Source organism: Narcine bancroftii, chromosome 5, assembly GCF_036971445.1.
Source record: "Narcine bancroftii isolate sNarBan1 chromosome 5, sNarBan1.hap1, whole genome shotgun sequence".
Classification (NCBI taxonomy): Eukaryota; Metazoa; Chordata; class Chondrichthyes; order Torpediniformes; family Narcinidae; genus Narcine; species Narcine bancroftii.
Genome location: NC_091473.1, coordinates 222,337,354 through 222,355,376, shown reverse-complemented (window position 1 = coordinate 222,355,376; position 18,023 = coordinate 222,337,354). Strand labels below are relative to the sequence as shown.

The 18,023-nt window shown below is 42.7% G+C and overlaps 1 protein-coding gene across 1 annotated transcript in view; it reads right to left on the bottom strand.

Annotated features, from left to right (window-relative positions):
• LOC138762928 (omega-hydroxyceramide transacylase-like) overlaps positions 1–18,023 on the bottom strand; it is a 92,385-nt gene that overhangs the window by 33,116 nt on the left and 41,246 nt on the right. Inside the window, exons 2-3 of the mRNA XM_069936438.1 lie at positions 6,118–6,350; positions 4,827–4,892 (exon numbers count right to left, since the gene is read on the bottom strand). Coding sequence (XP_069792539.1) covers positions 4,827–4,892; positions 6,118–6,350 — 299 coding nt within the window. The remainder of the gene's footprint in view (positions 1–4,826; positions 4,893–6,117; positions 6,351–18,023) is intronic.

Sequence of the window (18,023 nt, the reverse complement as noted above, 5' to 3'; positions counted from 1 at the left end):
AAGTCACAGAGGAAGCAGTCCTGGTGGTGGAGAGGGGAGGAGCAGGGAAGATGTGTCTGGTGGTGGGATCACATAGTAGGTGATGGAAGTGGCAGAGGAGGATATGTTGGATGTGGAGGCTGGTAGGGTGGTAAGTGAGGACAAGGAGAATCCTATCCTTGTTGCGCATGGGGGCAGAAGGGGCCAGAGCAGATGCGTGGGTCATGGAGGATATATGGGTGGTCAAGTTGATGGTGGCAGAAGGGAAGCCATATTTTTTGAAGAAGGAGGGCACCTCGGATGATCAGGCATGAAAAGCCTCGTCCTGGGAGCAGATATGACAGAGATGGAGATATTGGTAGAAAGGAATGCAATCCTTACAGGGGATAGATGTGAAGATGTGTAATCAAAGTAACTGCATGAGTTGGTGGGTTCTTAGAAGATGTCTGTTGAGTTTGTCTCCCAAGATGGAAGCAGAAAGATCAATAAAGGGGAGAATGTTGCAAGAGGGACCACAGTTAGGAATGGTCCAGGAACTCATCAGAATTCTAACCTAAACTTTCTGGGGAAGAAACACAATCTAAGATCTTAGATTGTGGTCCTTACCCTGTTTGACATTGAGATTGCTGGGGGAGTTCCTCAAGCAACAGAAAAAGAGTAACCCTAGAGTAGGGCACATTTGCGGCAATGATGTTATAAATGGTCAATGCAACAATGTACAATTATAGAATGATGTACAAATAAATTTGACACTATGAATGTGAAAAGACTTTGCATTCTTTTCCTTTATATTTATGAATATGACACTACAAAGGTGAAAAAGTCCATATTTTTATTGTGAATAAAGATTAATTCTGAAATTTTAAAAAATCACCTAACCTCTTTCTCTGCACTACAATACACCCATCATAGAACACAGAGCATTACAGCACAGAACAGGGCCTTCGGTCCATGATATTGTGCTGACATATATAATTGCCCACAAAAGAAACTAAACCTCCCTACCTCATAACCTTCTGTTTTTCTTTCATCCATATCCCTGTCTAAGAGTTTCTTAAATGTCCCTATTGTTCCAGACTCCACCACCACCCCCGGCAATGCATTCCTAGCACCCATGACTCTCTGTGTAAAAAGCTTATCCATGATGTCTCCCCTAAAGTTTCCTCCCTTCATTTTATACACACATTCTTTGGTGTTTGCTACTCCTGCCCTGGGAAAAAGGTGCTGGGTTTGTACCTTATCCATTGCCCTCATAATCTTGTCACTCTCCATTAAGTCATCTCTCATCCTTCATCACTCCAAAGAGAAAAAGCCTCTGCTCACCATGCTTCAGAAGACATACAGTATTTTCCAATCTAAGCCACATCCAGATAAATCTCCTCTACACCTTCTCCAAAGCTTCCACATCCTTCCTGCAATGAGGTGATCAGAAATTAAACAATTTTCTAAAAGTCGACACACCGGAGATTTATAGAGCTGCAACATTACCTCACAAAATTACAACTTTCCAAATTGGTATTCTGCTATCAGTTAAAAACAATAATATAAAAGTATGAGCACCTAAAAAATATGCATATTTAAAAAAACTCTGTCCATGTGCCTTAGTCAATTTATTCACATCCATAACCTTAAATTTAGTCCCAATTATGAGCACTAATTCATGTGGCACTCATGAGTTCATGGGAAGGCCTGATTCAATCTGTTAATAGTGTCTGAAAGTCAAAAAAGTCCAAAATAAATATAGTCTTTCACCTTTAGGAGGACACTAATTGCCAGAATCACTGCATTCAAAAGCATTGACAATTCAGCAACCTAACAATATTGAGATTTGGGAATCCAGTGTTACAAAATTAATATATAGCCAATCTCTGAGTTCGAGTAGTTTAGGTCAAGGAAATCTGTCCTGAGAGAATTCACAAATCATCACCAAGTTTACCAAGTCCAGGTTGGAAGCAAAACCTCAAGTCCCATCATGGCGAGCACTGGAATACCTCAGGACTGTGTCCTCAGCACACTACTGTCCATGATATTGACTCATGACTGTACTTCCAGACTTATTTCTAACAGAATCAAGTTTGCAGATGACACAATAGTCGTTAGCTCCATTGACAACAATGATGAGCTGGCTTACAAAGAGGAGGTTGGGAACCTCATAATATGGTGCAAGTCAACAAACTCAGTCTCAAGTAAAACATGAAAATCTGCAGACACCTAGGTCGAAATAAAAATACAAAGCTGGCAAAACTACCTTCCATAAAACTGATTCCCACTCTGACCCCTGCTTGGTCTTTAGTATCCACTCTGACCTACCCCTCTCTGAGATGGAACACTCGGCCCTCAGCAGAGGTCTTCTTACCTTTGTCCCCCTCCATCCACGATGCTGAACTCTTCTTCCGTTGCCTCTGCCTCCTGGCTCACTTCCATAACCATGGCTCTCCAACCCCACCCCAGCCAAGACCCCTTCTCCCACTTTAAGCCTTCTTCCTCCTCCTGGACACCTCTTCCTGGCCAGCTGCTCACTCTGGACATTTTTATTTCTAACTGCCGCTGAGACATCAACCACTCCCCTCTCGTATTCTAATCTTACTTCCTCCGAACCCTCTGCTCTCCAGACTCTCCGCAACAATCCATCAAACCCGCAGACAAAGTGGTGCTGTTGTGGTCTGATGCACTGACCTCTATATTTCTGAGGCCAGACAACAGCTCTCACTATCTATCCCTCCCACAGAACCCACCAAGGCAGATCAAGCCACAATCTACACCATATCCAATCTCATCACCTCTGGTCACCACCCCCCCCCCCACCCTCCACAGCCACTAACCTTATTGTCTCCCATCCCCACACTGCTCTTTTCTACCTTCTACGCAAGATACACAAACCCAACCAAGCGGGTAGACCCTTTGTTTCTGCTTCTTCTTGTCCCACTGAATTAGTTTAATCTTTTAAACCCCACCCCCCACTCTTTTGTTCAGACACCTGTGACATTTTTCCATACTTTGATGAGGTCTCAAGTCCGAAATATCGGTTATGTATTTTTACCTTTGCTAATATAATCTGAGTTGGGTCTTCAGCAGCGTGGATTCGATGCTTGCGGATTCTGCCAGCTCGAGTATTTCGATGTTGGTGATGAAGTCATTCCAATGAATGTTGAGGATGGAGCGGAGACAGCACTCATGGAAGCGTTCTAGGAGTCGTAGGTGATGCCGGTAGAGGACCCATGGTTCAGAGCCGAACAGGAGCGTGGGTATGACAACGGCTCTGTACACGCAGAATCCGCAAGCATCGAATCCATGCTGCTGAAGACCCAACTGCGCTGGGTGGGTCACATCTCCAGAATGGAGGACCATCGCCTTCCCAAGATCGTGTTATATGGCGAGCTCTCCACTGGCCACTGAGACAGAGGTGCACCAAAGAAGAGGTACAAGGACTGCTTAAAGAAATCTCTTGGTGCCTGCCACATTGACCACCGCCAATGGGCTGATATCGCCTCCAACCGTGCATCTTGGCGCCTCACAGTTCGGCGGGCAGCAACCTCCTTTGAAGAAGACCGCAGAGCCCACCTCACTGACAAAAGACAAAGGAGGAAAAACCAAACACCCAACCCCAACCAACCAATTTTCCCTTGCAACCGCTGCAACCATGCCTGCTTGTCCCGCATCGGACTTGTCAGTCACCAACGAGCCTGCAGCAGATGGGGACATACCCCTCCATAAATCTTCATCCGCGAAGCCAAGCCAAAGAAGAATAATCTGAGTCTCAACATGGACGAGGCAAAGGAGATGATTGTGGACTTCAGGTGGATAAAGGTTGACCACTCTCCACTACACATCAATGGTTTAGTAATGGAGAGAGCGGAGAGCACAAAGTTCCTTGGTGCATATAAAGGACATATGTATCCTGGACCCACAACATCTCCTCATTAGTCAGGAAGCCACAGCAACACTTACACTTTCCAAGGAGATTGAAGAGGGCAAGGTTATAGTTCCTTTCTGGATGCATCAATGAGTGGTATAGTAGCTGCAAACCATTAAACTGAAAGTCAATATAGAGAATCCTCAAAATACCAAGAAGATCATGGGGTCTCCCTTTTCTCAATTGATGACATTTATCAGGACTGTTGCTTAAATACAGCTGAAAAAATTATAGAAGACCATTTCCATCCAGCACATAGTATGTTTGACCCACAAGAAGGAGGTACAGGTTGGGAAATAGCTTCTTCCTGCAAGCTGTAAGATTGATGAACAGTATCCCGTAACTGAATAAATCATACCAAAATATATTTATTTTAAATTATATATATATATAAATGAGATTATTAAGTTCTGTGTATTATGTGCATATGTGTGCCCACTGTGGTCCAGAGAAACTCTGTTTTGTCAGATTGTACGTATACAGTCAGATGATAATAAACTTGAACCTGAAATCTGAGATACAGAACAGAAATTTGCTCTTGCAAAATAAAGAGTTTTTTCTTGATTCATGTGCAGATGATGTGGCTTCTCTTACAGAAAATCACAATTCTGGGAATCCTGTAATGCAGGAATCACCTGGTTACTGCAAAAAGCGAGTTGATGGAGGAACTCAGCAAGTCAAGCAGCCAACTGCAGAGAGAAATAAGTCACCGTCATTCAGGTCGGCACCCATTATCAGGACTTGATGAAGTGTCTCAACTCAAAATGCCGACCCACTATTTCCCTCCACAGATGCCACCTGACCCATTGGGTTCCTTCTTGGCTGCACATAAAAATTCAAAAACAATGTGGCCCTTGGAGCTGTTTGCAATTTGAACCAAATTGCAGGTATTCATTTCTGCAAACAATTTGGAAAATGGGTCACCACCACATACCACACCACGGAAGGTTGGAGGGATCAGCCCACAGTAAGCAGGAACAAAACAGCTGCACAACAATGCCTGTTGAAGGTGTAAAAGAAAAATTAAATTTCAAACCAAAAACAAGTTTAATGCCACATATTCATATTTAGTTCATGTTAACTTGCAATCAAAGCATTTCATTTACTAGATATTTCAGAAAAAGTATTCTAAAAACCTTATGTATTTTTCAAATTAAAACTAAAGAATAAAAACATTCAGAACAAGTCCCTGAGAAACAAACAGAAATGAACAAGGACAGAAGCAGTATGTGCCAGGCACATACCCAGTGAGTCAGAATACTGAATGCAAAGACATCAGCGCAGTAAACATGGGGAAGGGTGTGGGAGAGGGGGAGATGGGTTGAGGAGAGAGATTGAGGAGATGGAAGATGGGTTGAGGGGAAGAAAAGATGGATTTAGGGGAGATAGATCAAGAGATCTCCCCTTATGAATGAATGGGAGGATGAAGGATTGAGGAGAGGGAGGGGTGAATCAAGGGAAGCCAAAGTAAATTGAGGGGGAGATGGAGAAGAAGATTGGAGATGGACTAAGGGGGCATTAGGGTAATCATGGGGAGCACAATCTAACACTCGAATACTCACTCAGTGGGGGGGGGCAGTAGCCCGTCCCTCCAACGTAACGTACAAACACGCTGCTTATTGCGTGGAGACTAATGACGCCATACACTAGTGACGCTAGTGCTCCAGGTGGAAGAAGGGGTGTCAATACCTCATTTTTGGGGGTGATGACCATGAGTAGGTGGGGGGGGGACACAATACCTCCTTTGAGGGGGAATTCTCGTGAATACCCACCCCCCACCCCCCGGCCGGCACCAACTCTGGGTGGAGATAGATTGAGGGATCTGTGTAGAAAGGAGAGATTCTAAGAGCAAGAAGGGAGGTGGGAGATAATAAATATGGGGAACTAGCAAATAATGATAGTGAATGAACAGAGATGAATAGCAAGCTCAAAGGATGGCGAGAGCAGGGACAGGAAGACAGCAGATCAGGTTTTTAGTTCAATGACCCCTGTTGCAACCTGTACGTGCATGGGTATCAGGCTTTATTTAAATAATTCTGTTAAATCTCTGATTAGAATAGATTCTCACAGAAGAGACAAGTGCATGCTAAAAGTAATAACTTTAAGATTGGGTGAGAGATCACTAATAACATTGAATAATGTCAGTTAGAAATCAGGAAATATTCCCTTAGTAGAAACCCATAAATTACCTATCAAGTATCAAATGAGAAATGGTAGATTTTTACCTGGATAAGTTCCTCATTGGAACTGAAATCAGAGACTAGGACATTTTGTTTATCAGATGCTCGGGTCATAGAGATAAACAGTCTCCCACAAGCAAACTTGTATGCATTCTCATGAAGATTCTCCATTAAGCTCTTCCTTACAATATGGAGTGGGTCAAATAAGGGGTTAATTAGTCCAAGAAGCCACCATCTTGACTGTTTAACAGCCTGTTTAACGCTCTGATAGAAACGATCTAGTAGGGAGTAAAAAACAGATATAATTTAGATTTAAATATTTTTTAGATTTCAGATTTATTGTCAGAGTACATGCATGACAACACACACATCCCTGAGATTCTTTTTCCTGCAGGCGAAGCAAAATTACCACTTATTGGTCATGCAAAAAATGTTCACATGTAAACAAATAAAGAAATATAAACAAACTGCAATACAGAGAGAAAAAAAATCAATAAAGTGCAAAAGTAAGGGTCCTTAAGTTAGTCCCTTATTGAATTTGTTGTTCAGAAGTCTAATGGTGGAGGGTCCCTGCTGTTCCTGAAACTGGTGGTGCGAGTTTTGAGGCACCTCTTTGCTGATGGTAGCAGCAAGAACAAAGTGTGTTTTGGGTGATGTGAGTCCTTGATGATTGCTGCTGCCCTCCATCAACTCCATCTGGCTCAGAAAAGCAGCTAACATATTGAAGTCTTATGGCATCTATACCTCATTTCTGTTGGTAGCAGCAAAAAACAGAACATGTGCTGGGTGATGTGGATCCTTGATCATTGTTTCGGCTCTCTGATGGTGGCGTTCCCTATAGATGTTCTCAATGGTACAGACATTTTTATGCTCAGAGGTATTGGTGTCCCCATACTAAACCATGATGAAGCCAGATAGAACACTTTCCACTACACATCTGTAGAAATTTGCCAGGGTTTCCGATGTCGTATCAAACCTCCGCAAACTCCTGAGGAAGGAGAGGTCTGCGCCTCTCCTTCCTCAGAAAGATCCAATGGACAATACAAAGCTGTCACAAAAACATTTGCATCATGAGTAGCGTGAAACGATGTCAGCTGTGCCCTTGGAAATTTGCATCAGACCCATTTACAATTGAAAAGAATGAGCTAAAATATAGATTCAGATTTCAGATTTAATGTCAGAGTACATACATGACATCCTTAAGATTCCTTTATCCTGTGGGCGCAGCAGAATTACCACTAATTGGTAGTGCAAAAAATAAACTGTACACATCATAAAACATGTAGACAAACAAGGAACTGTAAACAAACTGACTGGGCAATACAGAGAGAAGAAAAAGATCAATAAAGTGTATGAGTAGGAGTCCTTAAATGAGTCTTTGATTGAGTTTGTTGTTGAAGAGTCTGGTGGTGGAGGGGGAGCAGCTCTTCCTGAACCTGGTGTGTGGTGAACTGCTGAACTGTATTATATTCCTGATTTCTTGATTACCTGGCTCCACCCCGACCTGTGACTATACCCTTTTGACTGTATAAAGCCTCCATCACCCTGATCCTTCCCCAGAAAGTCCTTGTCCATTGTGAATAAAAGCCTGTAGATCAGTGACTCAGTCTCAGCCTTACTGTGTGTCCTAGTGGTGTGAGTCTTATAGCACCTAGACCTCTTTCCTGATGGCAGCAGCAAGAATAGAGCATATGCTGGGTGATGTGGGTCTTTGATGATCGCTGCTGCTGTCTGATGGCAATGTTACCTGTAGATGTACTCAATAGTGGGGAGGGTTTTACCTGTGATGTCCTGGACTGTGTTCTCTACCTTTTGAAGGGCTTTACGCTCAGGAATGTTGGTGTCCCTATACCAGACCTTGATTCAGCTGGTCAGCACAGTTTCCACCACACCTCTGTAGAAATTTGCCAGGGTTTCTGGTGTCATACCAAACCTCCACAAACTCCTAAGGAAGTAAATGGGCTAACATGCTTTTTTTGTTCACAATGCAATTGGTTGTGTTAAGTCCAGGGAAAGATCCTCTGAGATATTGACTCCTAAGAACTTAAATTTGCTCACCCTCTCCACCTCTGATCCTGCAATGATCACTGGATTGTCTACCTCTGCTTTCCTTTCCTGAAGTCAACAATCAGCTCCTTAGTTGTGGTGACATTGAGTGCAAGGTTGTTGTTACACCATTCAGCCAAGTTTTCAATCTTCATCCTGTACGCTAACTCATCCCCTTCCTTTATACAACCCACTAACAAGGTAGGTATTGTTTGCGAATTTGTAGATGGTGTTATTTTTGTACTGAGGGACACAGTTGTAGAGCAGGAGGCTAAAAGTACAGCCCTGTGGTGCTCTGGTACTGATAGAAATTATGGAGGAGAAGTTCTTACCAACTCTCACTGATTGTGGTTTGGAGTTGAGGAAATCCATGATCAAATTACACAGTGGGGTGTTAACTCCCAGGTCTTGGTGTTTGCTGATCAGTTTTGAGGGTATGATGGTGTTAAATGCTGGACTGTAGTTGATAAAGAGCATCCTGATGTATGGATCTTTGATGTCCAGGTGTTCCAGGGTTTTGTGTAGAGCTTTGTGTTTTTCTTTATGTTTTTCAAATTGTAGATAATGTATTGCCTTTGAAAATTTGGCATGTCACCTGCGTCCCTTAATAAATTCTACAGATGCACAATCAAAAGTATCCTAAAGGATACATCATTGCCTGGCACAGGAACTATTCCATCAAGCCTCTGCAAGAAACTGGAGAGAGTTATGAACACTGCTGAGATGATTAGACAAAACCACCTCCCTCCACTAACTCTATGTAACCTACCCACTGACTCTGAAAAGCAGCCAACTTATTAAAAGGATTGTCCTACTCCAGCCACACTCTCTTCTTCTCCACCCATTGGGAAGCAGATTCAAGAGTGTGAGATCATAGACCACAAAATTCAGTTTCCTTTGCTCTATTCTAACTGATCTCCCTCTGTAACTGTGAGCTATACTCTGTTTTTAGTGTTGTACTGTATATGGAGTGATGAGCTGGATTGCAAGCAAAACAAATTTTTATCTCAGCACGTGGCAATAATCTTGAACTTGAACTGTGTTAAGAATTTATCACATGCAAGAAATCTGAATATGTGACGTTGGAAGAAAGGTGATGGTTAGCAAAGGTGAATTGGTTGAATGGACCTGTCATAAACTGAGTGAATGATGGGAAAGGTTGGAAAGGCTAAACTACCTACTCCTGCTCCTGAATAAGGACTTTGAATGTTCTCCAGCCTTTATATTTATTTTCAGCCCCTGTTTTACTTATCTTAACTGTCTCTGCCTCTGGTGTCTTAAAATTTGGAGAAAAATCTGTTGAATTCTTTTCTATCCAAGTAAAATAATTGCCTCCAATTTTTTTTTCCTGTCATGAAATCAATTAGCTAAAATTTTCTATGTTCTGTCAATCCATTATGGTCTCTTTGCTACTGTTTAATTCCATCTACTCTTCTTAATGCCATCAGCCATCATGCCATCAGCTAAACATATTGTAAAAAAGAGAAACACACCACGATTAGTGTACCAGTTAGCACAACGCTGTTACAGCACCAGTGATCAGGACTTGGGTTCGAATCCCATGCTGTCTGTAAGGAATTTGTATGCTCTCCCCATGTCTGTGTGGGTTTTCCCAGATGATCCTGTTTTCTCCCACCATTCAAAATGTACTGGGGGTTGTAGGTTAATTGGGTGTAAATGGGCATCACAGGCTTGTGGGCTGAAATGGCCTGTTACCATGCTGTATATCTACAATTTTAAATCTGAAATTTAAATTTAACAACTGCAGATGCTGGAATCTTAAGTGAACAAAAAAAAGCTGGAGGGATTCAGTGGGACAGGATGGAAATGATCAGTCAACATTTTGAGTTAGGACCCTTTATTGAGACCAAATCTATTTTGATAATGACAATCCATGATATTAATAACACTGGATTCTCTCGCCAAATCACAGCCTGCCCAATTATGCCTCCTTTCCCCACCACTCAGATTTTGCATACTGCAGAATATCATGGGTTTGAAAACAATAACTGTATTTATAGTAAAACGCTCTCAGATGACATTATTTTACTACATAGAAGGAGATCATTTAGTCTCGCTGGCTTACAGAGCAAATCTTCAGCCCTATTCATCCACATATTTCCCTGTAATCTATGCTCTTCCACATGCTTTCCCCATCCCCACCCCATCCCCACTTAGGATCAACAACAAAATTTATCATAAAAAATACATTGAGAGTGATTGTCAAAAGTTTGGTCAAAGAAGTGGGGTTTTAAGGAAATGGAAAGCTAATTATTGGGCAGAATTCCAGGGCTTGTGTCCTTGGTAAGAGAAGGCACAGTTGCCAGTAGAAGATGATAAAGAAGATAGGGTTGAAGGAGCAAATTTCTTGGAAGACTATAAAGCTAGAGGTGATAACTTGGAAAGGTAGAGAGGTGAAAGCTGGAGAAATATGGTGGGGGGGGGAAGAGAAGAGATGAGAATCAAGAGATTAAATACATTGTGGTCAATGCAAGTCAACAAAGCATAAGGCTGACAAGTAAATGAAACAGTGTGATTTAGAATGCAGGCTGCAATGTTTTGGAGGGCCACAGTTTAGAAAGCAAAGAACCACATTGGCAAGGAGTGTATTGCTACTCAGTCAAGATCACAGACTACAAGGATAATGTTGAGGGATTGAGCAGAGGATGAGTGGAGGCATAGCTACAATTAGGCAATATTAAGAGGTGAAGTTGAGATTCTTAGAGAGGACATGGACAGGTGGTCCAAATTAAGCTCAGTTTAAAAATAATCTTATAAACTGAGAGCTATGCATTCAGTGCAATCTGTCAAGTCCCCGGAATCCTCTCTGCGACGATTATCATGGATGAGCAACACCATCTAAGATTCCTTTGAATATAGGTCTGTGGTCCATGAACTTACACCAAACCAATAATGCAAAGTCACAAACAGTGACAGAATTAATCAGGACCAAATTAATGGACGTAGCTCATCATCTCCGTCTTAATTTTGTACTTTTTCATCATTACACCATCATTCAATTCCAAGAATAGATACTTGGATTTCACCGCCAAATTTGATTTGTAGTCTTTGGATTAAGATCCTCTCACTTAATTCGTTAAGTGACCAGGTTTGCTACCCATCAGGCAAGGTCATTAATCAACCCCCTGATGAGCACAAGATGAGGCTCTCTGTGATATTATTTGACTCTGCAGCCAGCATATGTTCTTTGCTCAATTTCTTTGGGATTTTTTTGTGTATGAACTGACCACTGTGCTTCTCACGTTAAGCAGTAACTAAATTTTAAAAATTGGTGGTAAAATGTTTTAACAGAGTCCAAGGTTGCAAACGACATTTTTTTTGGACAGCGAGTTTCAGGAGTTTATTTGACTGCTGGACAATCCTCGTCCAAAGACAACGTGCGAGTCAGCACAAAGTACATTTGTGTCCTTTGCAAACTGATGCATCCCTAGCCGGTATTCCAACCTTCATTCACACCACCAAAGGGATTGGGATTAAACTTGGAACCTTCCAGGACCACAACCCACATCATGATACAGACTTCAGGAGTACTAGTCATGGTCGAATTCCTTCATTAACATCATGCCCATTTTCTGCAGGTAAGAGCAAGCTTAACATAGCCACTGCCAAAAGTACGCATCAATGCAGCAAGATTGATGGCTTACTTACCTAGATCAATTCCACAGACTACAGCAGCGGCGATGAGGGAGCCGGCAGAAGCTCCAAACACTCTCGGAGCTCTAAGAACAAGCTCGGGAATGTTTTCCAACAAGCACACCGCTGCGCCGATGTGATAAGTCACCAGGAACCCACTGCCAGAAAAAGACAGTGCCGGGGGTGGAATCCCGCTATTCTCCGGCACCCGATTCTCCATCTCACATCCGATTCTTTCGTTATCTTCTGAGCCGCCGGCCTCACCCAGTCCACCTCCTCTTTGCAGGCGGACCTCCACACGCTGGTTTCCTTGGACCTCAAGAATGGAGTGCACCCTTGGTGCACAACTTCCTGGGTCCCCAGCCCTCCCTCCTTTGCCCCACAGTTTGAACCCCTCTATCTCCTCTTCCTGAAACACATCCATTGATTGAAAGAACTCTCGAATTCCCTCTCCCTTAGCCAGTACTCCAGAGGACTTTTCTTTGCCTTGTACAGAAGCTGAAGTCCATCCTTGATGTTGTACTCCTGGGAATCCCTTTCCCATTCGCGTGGACGCTGAAATCCCCTCTGCCTGAATTAGTACTCCTGCAGTGCCTTCTTCCCGCTGCAGAGACCCCCAAATGTCCTCTTGATCCCTCGTTCCAGAAAACCTGCCTCTCCATTGTTCATTCAACCCAACACTCTCATCCTGCTCTACCACACCCAGATGCCCCTCGTCCCAAAGATTGGGAGCTTCAACTCCTCTTGATTTAAGACATGTTTCCAGGTGTTCTCTTTGCCCAAACTCAACGCCCCGAGTCCTCTCTTCTTGTTCTCCGGACGTAGATAACATTCTGTTCACTTTTTCCCCCTTATTTTCCTTGGACAACTCCTTGATGGAGCAAATTGTTTGACGTTGCCAAACACAACCCTTTGTCCTGCTTTTCCACACTTCCTTCCCTCAATTGAATTTCCTCGACTGTTTCTGCATCCCCGTCAAAACTTCTCTCCTCCTCCACGCACTGCTTCTCCTTCGCTATTTGTTGCGGTTTGATGTCGCGGTTTCACTCGACAGAGGGAGCGCCGAGCTGTCATCTCAATACAGCCTCGTCCCTCTTTCAGACTTAGCTCTTAGGGTCTGGGGTTTGTGGGTGACTGCGGGTTCTTTTGCTCTCTCTTCGCCCCGCAAAGGGACCAGGGAAGCATTGGCGTCACCGGGAGGGGTCACTGAGGGTGCGGGGGGGGGGGGGGGGTCGCTGAGGGTGCGGGGGGTCGCCACCGGGTGAAACCATCAGAGGGGCTGACACCAAAATTTTTGTGCAGTGTTTCAGCAGAAATTTATTATTTTTTAATAAAAATATCCCTGAAGTTAGTTATAACAACAAAAACATTTTTCTTAATCCCAAATAGCATGTATCAATACACCGACAAGGCTAAAACTCTATACTAATTCACTTTTTGAACTTTCTAATGCACTCCCATTATTACCCAATTACAATGTTGCTTGGAATCAAATTTTGTCTGCACCAAGACAAGTGCTATTGCTTTCGTGGCTGCTTGTGTATAATATTGTAATTTAAAGGTGTAATTTTAATTTTGCTAGTTGTTTACCTCACTACTATTGCCATTACATTCTGTGATTTACGGGCATTAAAATTCACGAGTAACATTGGTACAAAAAGATTCCGAAGGGTTCTGTTGGTCTAGTACGGGAGGAGGTCCGTGGAGGGCGGGGGTGGGTTATACCATGAGTTACCGCCCTGGGTGACACCTCGTGATGCCACTGAGATCAGGAACTTGAGTTCCAAGGGGTACTTTGGGTGTTTGCACGTTGAGCGGGGGTGGGCTGTTGAATTGCCTGGGTATGTATCGTGAGGAGATGAATGTTCTCGGGCTGCACTGTGCGGAGATTTGGGGGTGGCCAGGTTGTGTTCAGAGGGGTTTCCGGGATCTGCGAGAATTTTAGTTGCAATGTTAAGGTATGTAGTCACTGAGTCCCACAGTGTGATTTTTTCTCGTTGCTTGTTCAGTTGATTGAAGGCACTTTGTGGGTAATAGTCCACTGTACTGTGTGAAGTTTTGGGGTGTCTCAGGGATGTGCGGGTTTGAGGTGTCCACCTTACTAGCATAGGGCTTGAGAGTGCCTGCCGTTGGCACAACGTGAGATTTTGGTGGATTTAATTTAGAACATAGAACATTACAGTACAGGCACTTTGGCCCTCAATGTGGTGTCGACCTATATATTCCTACCAAAAAAAATACTAAACCTTTTCTACCAAGTAACTGTGATAGTAGATTTTATCACCAATGTGTATATATGTACAGATTGTAGTGTAGGATGACTGTGATTGGCTGGTCTTAAAGGATTGCTCCTAGCCAGACTGGTCGACCTACATGTGATATGCTCCATTCTTTTAGTTAATAAAAGCCTTGGTTTGGATCAACAAGTCTTTGGTTCTTTTGACGCACACTACAGTAGCCCTCTATTTTTCTTTTCTCCATATGCCTCTTTAAATGCCCATAATGTTTCAGCCTCCACCACTGCCTCAGTGTAAAAATTTATCTCTGATGCCTCCCCTAAATTTTCCTCCCTTCACTTTGTACATATGCCCTCTGGTGTTTACTATTCCTGCCCTGGGAAAGAGGTATTGGCTGTCCACCTTATTGATGCCTCACAGACCTCCACTAATTCTCTCATCCTTCTTCAGTCCAAAGAGAAAAGTCCCAGCTCTGCTATTTTCCAATCCGGGCAATATCCTAGTAAATCTCCTCTGCACCCTCTCCATAGCTTTCACATCCTTCCTACAATGAGGTGACCAGAACTTAAGTGTCGTCTTACCAGAGAGTTGCCACACGACTTCTCGACTCTTTGACTCATTCCCCTTTTAACAAAGCCCAGCATCCCATAGGGCTTCTTAACTTTCCTGTCAACCTGCGCAGCAACCTTGAGAGAGGTATGGATTTGGACCCCAAGGACACTCTGTTCCTCAGTTAAATGTCCAACCATTAACCCTGTACGCAGCCTTCAGGTTTGACTTTCCAAAATATATCACCTCATACTTATCCAGATTGAACTCCATCTGCCACTTTTCTGCCCAATTCCATCATGTCTATATCCTTTTGTATTTTGCGTCAAACTTCAGCACTATCCCCAACTCCACTGACATTCGTATCACCTGCAAACTTACTTGTGCATCCTTCTTTTTCTTCATCCAGGTCATTTATAAAAATTACAAAGACTAGATCTCCAAAATGTAGACTGCAGCATGTTCAACTGTAATCAGTTTCAGGTGTTTGTGGGTATTTGAGGGTTCCTCAAGCTCTAGTGTGAGGTTTGTGGGGTTAAATTTTGGAAGGCTCCGAAGTTATACACTCAAGTCAGTGGGCCATACAATTTGGAGTTTTGGGATGTCAGGCAACTGCAGGTTGTACAGTGTGTGGCATTGAAATAACTGTGGTTCAGTGGAGGTTTAGGGTGTTGGGTGCCTATAGGTTCTTGGTTGGAAGAGTTTGCATTGCTTGTACTGTATAAAGGGGAATGCTGTGGTGATGACATTTTGCTTGTTGGGAATGTCAGAATGCCTGAGTTACACAGTTTGAACATTAAGATATCTACTTTCACAGACTGGAGCAAAAAACAGAAATGCCGGAGAAACTCAGCTGGTCTCGTAGCGTCCATAAGAGGTAAAAATATATTTTACTGGCTTTCAGGCCTGAGCCCTTCTTCAAGGTATAAGCAAAAAGCAGGCAGGTGTCTGAATTAAAGACAGGAGAGGAAGGGGGACGATGGGATGGGGAAGAGTCCAGACCACAGACAAATGGTGTTACTTAGATATGATAAGAGGAAAGGTGAGAATTGATTTTAGTTCTGTGAAAGGAGACAGAGGGAAAGGGGTGAGAGGGGGGAAGAATTCTCTTTGCTAGCCTTTCCAATAGACCCAGCTTTGAAATCAATGTATGGAATTTTCATAATTACTCTGTGACTATCTAATTAATATAACAAAAATGGTTCAAAGTAGGTTAATGTTTAATGATATGATAAGACTTCATTACAGTCAAACAACCTCTCTGGGCCTGGAAATATAATTTCACAAATTCCTTCAGAATTGGAGCTTCAGTATTGGTAATTTAAATTTAAATTAAATGGTCAAATTTATCACTTTTTTAATTAGTGGAGACAAGGGCATAGTCCTGAAGAATTCATATGGTGTATTCAATGGCATTGAAAACTAGAGAGACAAGAGGAAGATTTGGGGGAGGGGGGTAGGGTGTGTAATGGAAATTGAAAAAGTCGATGTTAATGCCATTTGGTTAGAGGGTGCCCAGTCAGAAGTTGAGATGTTGTACTTCCTGTTTGTGGTAGTCTCAGTCTGGCAGTGCATGATACCATGGACAGACACGTCAGCATGGGAATGGGACAGGGAATTGAAATGGGTGGCCACTGAGAGATCCATGCATTTGCGGCCGACAGAGCTGAGATGCTCAACAAAGCAATCTCCCAGTCTGCGTCGTCTCTCTGATGTAGAGGAGACCATAATAGGAGCACCAGATGCATTGGGCATTGGGAGGTTGCCGTATCTATCAATCGTAATTTGTGGAGTTTAGAGATGTCTGTGATTGCTCAATTGAGTTTAGATCTCTGTTCTTGCTCTGTCCATAAAATAACACAGGACAATGAAGATTTCCAAAAAGTTTGCTTCCTGAAAAAAATTGGGGATTATTGTAGACAATTTCAAGCTGAACACAAAGAAAATGTCAGATTTGCTGTATCTGCAGCAAGTTGGAGAAAAGTTCAATTACTTTGATTGAATTTAGTATGTTTAATTGCATAATGATGCTGACACATTGCATTAGATCCACTGACCTAAAAATGTTCTACCGCTGATTTTCGTTTGTACTCAGCATCTAATGCCTCTCGAGACAGTGTCTGACAATAATTGCCCAGCATTGATGGATTGCAGTTGCCCCAATACTGCTTTTCCATGGTCACAATGTCCTAGTTTGTCACTGACTGCACCAAGATCAGCAGGGAAGAAGTCCAAGTGCAAATGCACAAAATGAATTTTCAATGGCATGTTGGTTTCATGGTTTTGTCTGCTTGAAGTAGACTTAAAATATGACAGGAAATCACAAAAAAACAGTTATATCTAAAAACAAAAAGGTATGTGATAGGAAAATTTTAAGGCAATCTTCAAGATCAGAAGCCCAAAATCCATAAAATATGTGCAAAAATGTTCAGGAAGCAAAATCTTCATTGCTCAGTGTAAGCTATCTTTTGTCTAAGTGGTATAACCACCGCCAGTGGGCTGATATCGCCTCAAACCGTGCATCTTGGCGCCTCACAGTTCGGCAGGCAGCAACCTCCTTTGAAGAAGACCCCAGAGCCCACCTCATTGACAAAAGACAAAGGAGGAAAAACCCAACACCCAACCCCAACCCACCAATTTTCCGCTGCAACCGTGTCTGCCTGTCCCACATCGGACTTATCAGCCACAAACGAGCCTGCAGCTGACGTGGACATTTACCCCTCGATAAATCTTCGTCTGCGAAGCCAAGCCAAAGAGAGAAAGATTTGTTGCTGAACCACTGAGGGGCACTACTTAGCTTCAAACTTTTCAACCACAATTCATGTTCTCTCCAAACTGGAACTTTAAAAGTAAAAGCAGGTTGGCGATGCTCATGAATTCAACAAAGAATGAAAATCAGTGGGTAGCAACTGTGAACTTTGGCAATGTCCATCTAATTATTGACGTCTATAACGTTATCTGCTGACATTCACTTTGATGCTTAATAGTGTGCCCTGCATTAAGGTAAATTTAGTATTTCAAAGGGATTTTTTTTATTTTAGCAATAGGTAAGTTAGCTAAGGCACTGGAAGATCACAAGTATTAGTTCTTGGATTGTTCTAGGCCTAATATTTTGTAATGAGAAAGAGTTCATTGATCTGAAAGTTAAGAGAGCCTTCAGGGAACAGTGAGTGGTCACAAAATGGAAAATAATTCAAAATTACAGCAATTTGAAACTTGGGTCTTAATCTCAGTGAGATGAATTGGCTATTGTAAATCGAGAAACTACCTGTATATTATAAGATAACACTGTAAATAAGTGAGCTGCTGCAGGGATTCATGACTGGAGCCCCCAGCTGTCTTCAAGCAATATCAGTGCTTTGGACAAGGGGATTAAAGGTAATTATTTCAAATTTGCTGATTATACAAAGCTAGGTGGCAGTGTGGACTGTGAGGGGAATGCGAACTGGCTTTAAGGGAGCTTGG